Here is a 7,500-nt window from a genome sequence, read left to right as displayed (position 1 = left end):
TGAAAAGTTAAAAAAATTCAAGATTTCTGGAAACCTGCCATCTCGTGGCTGCAAGGCGCATGCATGAAACTATGGTCGCTAAATGCATGTGAACTTTTTACTGGGTTGCCTATGGCAAACCTAGTCGAGGTCTGCGTTTAGTTTGTTTGTTCTATTTATTTTTATTTATTTTTTGTTTTTTTTTGTTTTTTTTTCGTGTCGGTAAAAGTCTTGCCTGTCACTCCTCTGGTAAGTGGTGTCTCTGTGCATAGAGCCTTCTGCGCGTATTTTCTTAGGATCGAGATGGTAGTGGAACTGCATAGATTTCTCTGGTGGACAAAGTAGAATCATTAACTTAGCCTGCAATGGCGTCGAAAGTCATGTAACGCGAATGGCGTTTTAGTGGATCCTAAAACAAAATATACCCTTATGGAGCTCAATAATGGAAAGTCAGTTGGATCCGAAGCAATCAATGCTGACACACATGAACGGTGGTCTTAACGTGATCTTCTGGTAAATTCGCCATTTTCTGCTGCACAACGGGTGCTTGTCGTCTTTGGCAATCAAAACACAAGTAGCTAGTGCTACGAACAGATACTCTTGCTCCAATATTCCAGAATTTCTGATGGATAACAGATAGTGTGTACTCAACTCCCGAATGACCAGTTAAACGGTGGTAATGCTCAATAACCAATCTCACAATGTGGTGCTTCTTCGGAAGTATGATTGGGTGTTTTGCTTCTTCTCCAATAGAGGCTCTTTGTAATCGACCCCAAACAAGTAGCAGCTCATTCTTCAATATGGGGTCTAGCTTGAATAGGTTGCTTGTCTTTGTGACTGGTTGATTAGCGTCGATTTGTTCTTTGACTTTTGCATTTTGCTCTAGGGTCGATAACTCTTTCTCAAAACTCTGCTTCTGAACATTCTTTAAGATCACAATCTCTGCACACTGCACTTCATGCACGGGAAGCCACTCAATGTCAGAACTATTTTTCATTTCTTCTTTAAACTTGCGCTTCTTGGCCTGGTTTAGCAAGTTGCCCTTGTAGTGCAATATCCATGCCATCACTCTTCTAAGGCGTGTCCAAGATGAGAATTTCTCAAACATTTGGTTGACTGTGTTGCTTTCTGTAGTTTCGTTGGCATAAGCAACTGACTATTTGTTTACTTCCGGGTCGTCGGGTGGTGCAACACCTATACTCGCGGGTCGTTGAGGCCAGGTGTCCTGTGGTTGCTGTAGAAATGCCGGCCCCTTGGTCCACCTCTCGTTACTCAGAAACTCCTTCACCATCATACCTCTGATAATTTTATCTCCTCGTGGTCGAAACTCTTAAGAGCCACTGCCTATAAATATGGAGAATATGGCGACAGAAGCAAATTTCGGATTTCATTTTATTTCACCTAAAGGACCCCTTTGGTGAACCTTTTTCGAAAATTGCATTAAAACGTTCTATTGCGCTTTCATTTTTACGGAAAATCGAAAAGGTCTGGATAGTAGCAGGCATATCGATATTTTTAGAAACAACCCGACACTTTTTAAATTTAAAAACATGTTTCGATAGAAACTTCTGTCATCTTCAGTTTAAATTACAAAGGGCTCTATGCCCTTCGTTTGCTTGCGAGATCAAAGGTTCCAGCTGTAGATTTAATTGCCATCTATTGCTCCCTTGTAAGATCAATCCTCGAGTATGGATCACCAGTTTGGGCGACTCTACCAGAGTATTTGAGTGATGTTGTTGAGGGCGTACAGAGGAAGGCCCTCCGAATAGTATTTCCTGGCCTGTTGTACAGCGAGGCTCTAGTTGCGTCTGGTTCCAGACTCTTGCCACGCGTCGTGGTCAAGCTTGCGTCAATTTTTTACACGATGCTCGCGTGCAAGAGCCACTACGCTCGGTGCTTACATCTACTGCATCGCAGACAAATTATCATGGATACACGCTCAGGTCAGGAAACACGAATTTAATTAGGCAACTATGGAATACAAAGAGACTATGTGAATTCGTAACATGTAAGTATTCATGATATTATATATTCTCGGATTGACCCCATTCGTGTAATTCAGCCTTAGCTGCAAAACGGAAGGAACTAAACACAGTATGTTATGTTATGAATATATAGTGTGAACCTTTTGGCAATATCATCCATGACGTAGCACAGAAGTATGAAGAAATCGACGTTGCTGATCTATGAAAACTAGAGAAGCTCTCAATCAAATCCCACAAAGCTGAGTTGGATTTATATTTCCTTCGTAACTGTCAATCCTTCAACGTCTTCCCCAAGTTTCTTTGCTTCAATCTACCCAACACAAGTCAACATGACATCAAAGCCATCCGTAAGCAACTCCTACGAAGCGCCATCACCAAACGTACGAAAGAACATCGGAAACTAATCCACGCCAGGGACCGTTTAACAGCGCGCGTTGAGGAGAATCTAACCGGTGGTGACTTCTGCATCCTTAAGCACACACTGCGTCACAATGTGGCTAACGTAGCTTCTCGGATCATCAAGACACAGGAAATGGGTAATGGTAATGGGGTTGTTGTTTTAGATCATGCTGATTACGACCAAGGCATCCTGAAAATCATCAGTGACACTTTCAAATCTCGACCCATCAAGGAAGATCCAACCCTCTTGAGAGAAGGCAGGTTACAACAACTTCTCCGCAAATTAAAGAAAAACGGTCACCTTGACAGTGATGAGTATAACCAGAAACCCATAAGGGTTGAAACGTGTAACGGCCCCTTGTGTGCTGGGAAACAAGCTTCTGAACATTCAATTTGCTAAGTACCATATTTGGAACAACAAGAGCGAGAGGTTTCCAAATATGGTACTTAGCACTGAAACATTCAGCCAATCGGTTCGCACTGAATATTCGGAAGCTGTGACCACGCGTTACACGTTTCAACCCTTATGGGTTTCTGGTATAACAGCATTTATCCCAGAGGTTCACAGCCAGCAAGAATTTATGGCTTATCAAAGATGCACAAGGAACGTGGACAGAACTCCATCCCGTCATTCCGCCCCATTGTGTCATCTATTGGAACATATAACTACAACCTGGCCAAATATCTGTCTAATAATATGCTAACACTGCATATTCCAACTGAACATTGCGCCTCTGACACTTTTACCTCTGTCCAGGATATTCAAGGTTTAACTATACATGGTAAATTTATGGTTTCTTTTGACATAGTAAGTCTTTTTACCAACATACCTCTTGAAGAATGTATTGACCTGGCGGTCAAGTACATTTCTGATGGCAATCCTGATATTAAGTTAAGCAACACCGAACTTAAGAGCCTTTTTACCGTAGCCACCGCTCAGACCCATTTTTTATTTAAGGGTTCTTTTTTACGACCAGATAGATGGTGTAGCTATGGGCTCCCCCCTCGCTCCTATTCTTTCTAATTTATTTATGGGTCATCATGAAAAAATATGGTTGGAAAATTTCCAGGACTCTTAGATATTGTTTTACCGACGTCATGTTAATGATACATTTTGTTTATTTCATTCGGAGAATCAAGCGCTATTATTTTTCAACTACATTAACTCCAGGCACCCTAACATTAGATTCACTATGGAAAAGGAAATAGATCATAAGATACCTTTCTTAGATGTTTTGATCAACAATGACACTCTTTTTCCTGTCACTAGTGTTTACCGTAAGAAAACCTTCACGGGCCTTTTGACTAATTACTTTAGTTTTACATCGCATTCCTACAAACTGGAACTGGGTCTAATTCGCACTCTTGTTGACAGAGCCTACAAGATCAACAACACTTGGTTGGGTTTTCACAAGGTCATCACAAAATTACCAAAATCCTTCAGAAGAATCTTTTTCCTGTCCATCTAGTTAAAAACATTATTAATCGCTACCTCACACTTACTCGCCATGGCTGTAATCCCCCGGCTTCCGTCTCTGACACTTCACGTAGCTTTTACTTTAAAATTACCTTACATTGGTTCTTTTTCTTTTATCACGCAGAAAAAGGTTCGCCATTTTGCCAAACATTATTGTAATAATATTGATATTAAGTTAGTTTTCTCATCCTTTAAAATCGGCAACATGTTCAGTGTGAAGGATCCTGTCCCTCATGGGCTTCGTGCAGGTGTGGTATACAAGTTTTTGTGTGCAGGCTATAGTGCCTGCTATGTCAGCAAAACTACCCGGCATTTTTCCACGCGTACGTGAGCACACTTTCAGTGATAGCACCTCGCACGTTTTTAAACATTTACAGAATTCTGAGCATTGCCGCACTTTGTGCTGTAATGATTGTTTGAGCATCCTTGATCACGCTTCTACCACCTTCCAACTTAAGATAAAAGAAGCGATTGATATTCAATGGGAGAAACCTACACTAAATCATCAACTTTATCATGTTAATTTAAAACTTTCTTTGTAATTTTTTACATTGTCATGTTTTCTGTTGTCCTTATAGTTAATTAGCATTTTGGTTCACACCATATATTCAACTCTGTACTTTGGAATTTAAACTGAAGATGACAGAAGTTTCTGTCGAAACATGTTTTTAAATTTAAAAAGTGTTGTGTTGTTTCTAAAAAAAATCGAAAAGTTGAGAATATGCATAGATGGCCGCTTGACCCCTGGAAAAACACATAAAACAACTTGAACACGTTCTTTCGCAGCAACGATTAGTAGCTTGGACTTGCTATTTTGTGAAATGGTAAAAGGTCCAAATATCTTCTTAAACATAAAATACATGTGACATTTCTTTGTCGGAGTTAAGAAATTAACTTGTCAAAAATGCAGTAGTTTGTGTGTTCTAGGTCGGGGCGAAGTAACGGTCAACTTTAGAGGGCCACAAAAATCCTAGAATATGTTCTTCAACATAAAATTGTTGATCTAGTTAAAGCTTTGTCATTCTAGTTCATTGTCCTAGAATGTCTCTCTTGGCCTGATAAAAACGACGCACCAATGATGAAAAAGGTTCAGGCTATTTTGCACAAGTACCAGCATTCCCTTGAACCGATGTCACGCAAGATCAATCAATCATCTTGACTTTGTCAAGAATGAAACATTTTGTTTTCTCGCTATAGTACGAACTATCTGCTAAAAAGGTCTCAATGGTCTTCAGTGATGTTTAAATTATATTTTAAACTATCTATGTAAAAGCCTACCGGGAGCAATTACATGTAAAGGATCGAACTAGTGACAAAACAATAACAGCTATGGCCTCCCCGAGCTGAAATAATCAATTAGGTTCAATCATCACAGAATTCAGATACACAAGAAATGAAAGAAATTAAAATGTAATAACGAGATTACTGCTTTTTTCTTTTCGTGTTATCGACTAAAATATAAACGACATCTAAACAGAAGCCTATCACCTACATCTTGTCACAGAAAACTAACAACAATTATAACTTTCTGAGCGGTGATGCGCTTTCCGTTTTCAGCTTGGATTAAATTTGTCTGCTTGAAGACCACACACTGTAGGAAACTAGTGCAAAGAACAGCACACCTTTTTCAGGGTTTTGTTGATTTATAAATTCAGAATAGCCTTTTGACCTTTCTACACTTTGAAGATGTTTTGTTTACGCTAAACACTTCTCTGCATGCTGACATTGTACTCGCCACTACTTAAAACAACATTAAAAAAAATGTTATTTTCACTTGGTCTCACCTCTCACCTATGAACATCACCAGTCGTAGTGGGTTCTCCTAGCAGACTCACTCGTACAACAGTCAAACTTAAAGTTATAATATATAAACGATAGTTCAAGATGTGTTTTTAAAACGAGTGTGAAAATTTATGCAATCTACACAGACACATGAAATAATATCACATTACAAGTATAGCATGACGGAAGTAAAACAGTGACGTACGCGGAATCCACTCACTAAATTGATTTGAAGTTAAAGTAAAAAATGATATTACTTTGAAGCCACTAATCAGGAATCAAGTGGTATGCTCTGATTACTAAAATAAGAAAAGCACACACAAGTAACTTTGTATGAACCTTGTGAAAAGAAGAAGACTGAAGAGGAAATTTCTTCCTCATGCGCCAGCCCAGAGTACAAGATTAAGCTATCTTACTATAGACGAAAGTTACTTGTCAGATGAGCCACTGCAAGAGTAACTTGAAACCATTTGCTCGAGTAGACTAAGGTAGGGTGCCTTGCCTCTAACTCTCTTAGCAGGTGTTTTCTAATCGAAAAGTGACTGAAGTAAGCCAAGTTTCATATTCTTCAGTGTGCCTTTACTCACCAGGGTGCAGATGTTTTACTGATCGTAAACAATGGCATGTTCCATTTGAAAGTGTGACAGGATATCTTGGCGAGTGGTGCTAAAATTTCTCTCCTCTTCAAAGGCATGAATGTCGTCATCCATTGGAATGTTGTTATGAGATTTTGCCGCAAGATGTGAAAAGAATGAGGAAACCTGCTGTGCCTTTAAGAATTCCGAGACTCTTAACAGACGATTTCCATCTGGTCCAGTGGACCTTCTCATTTCCCGAGCTACAGTCTCGCCATCTAGTTTTCGGCCTGTTGTTTGACCAATTTTAAACTTGGCCTCCAGGTATGCCTTTTGCATTTCATTGAAGCGGTATGACTTCTTGGTTTCTTTTAAAGCCCATCCCTCTTCAACGATAGAAACAGTTTCTTCACATCCCTGTGGCTCTCGAGATTTTAGGATGGGCATCTTTCCCACACCCTCCTCTAAACATGACACATATTGTGTTTTTGCAAGGTCTGACAGCAATTGTCACTCAAGAGATTTAGAACACCGCTCAAATGAAAGGTGCGGTTCAAGAGATGAAAATCGCTGAAAGATGTGAACACAACCTTCCTTGGGGCAGGAAAAGGCCTCCATGGCGGGCTTAGCTTGACTGACTGTGTCTTCTGCTTCTTGTAGAAGAAGCTCTTTGCATCGAGACTTGGTAGTAAAAGGCTTGAATCCGCCAGTGGAAAAGTTGACATTGAGCCATTTGTAACCAACATCTGTTGTATAAAGAAGAAAAGTAACAATATCCTGGAGACATATTTGAGGCCGAATGTTACCTTCCAGCGTGGAAACGTGAGAAGGGCCTTAAGTCTGTAAATAAGAGTGGGCCACAAGGTCTGATTCCGATTTCTTGTTCGCTGTTATAAATGTTGAATTCAATGTTATCTTCTACGTGAACGTTTTTTGTGTTTGTAGGAAAGGCTCAAGAAAGAAACGGAAAAAAAACGGGAGAATGAGTCTAACTTTCTTTGTTTGGGTTAAGTACACGTGTCGTCTATTTCTTTTAGTTAGTCAACTCTGCATTGTCCCTAAAAATGATAATAGGCCATATTCTTATTCTCGGTATCGACCTGGAACTAACTTACAACTGAGGCTAATGCAGGGAGACTTGATCACGTAAATCTCACATAAATGTCTTTTATGTCGACACTTTTCCTCAGCCGGATATAAAATATTGCTAAGTAGAGCAAGCCGTGCACTTTGCAAGTGGTTCCACTAAGTTTGCTGAGACATGAAAATCTCAAAAAAGACAACTACAAACATGTTGGCGTTA

General features: G+C 39.8%; 1 protein-coding gene across 1 annotated transcript; it reads right to left on the bottom strand.

Moving 5' to 3' along the window:
* Positions 1 to 448: 448 nt before the first annotated feature.
* On the bottom strand, positions 449 to 1,045 carry LOC137971634 (uncharacterized). Its single transcript, XM_068818426.1, has one exon. The coding sequence runs from the start codon at positions 1,043 to 1,045 to the stop codon at positions 449 to 451; it is 597 nt and encodes a 198-aa protein (XP_068674527.1).
* Positions 1,046 to 7,500: the final 6,455 nt, after the last annotated feature.

This window comes from Montipora foliosa, chromosome 9 (assembly GCF_036669935.1).
Source record: "Montipora foliosa isolate CH-2021 chromosome 9, ASM3666993v2, whole genome shotgun sequence".
Taxonomy (NCBI): Eukaryota; Metazoa; Cnidaria; class Anthozoa; order Scleractinia; family Acroporidae; genus Montipora; species Montipora foliosa.
Note: the sequence above shows the minus strand (reverse complement) of the source record. Positions and strands in the feature narration are given on the sequence as shown.

Excerpts from the sequence above, each read along its gene's own strand:
- LOC137971634 (XM_068818426.1), bottom strand. The coding sequence starts at position 1,045 with ATGGCATGGATATTGCACTACAAGGGCAACTTGCTAAACCAGGCCAAG.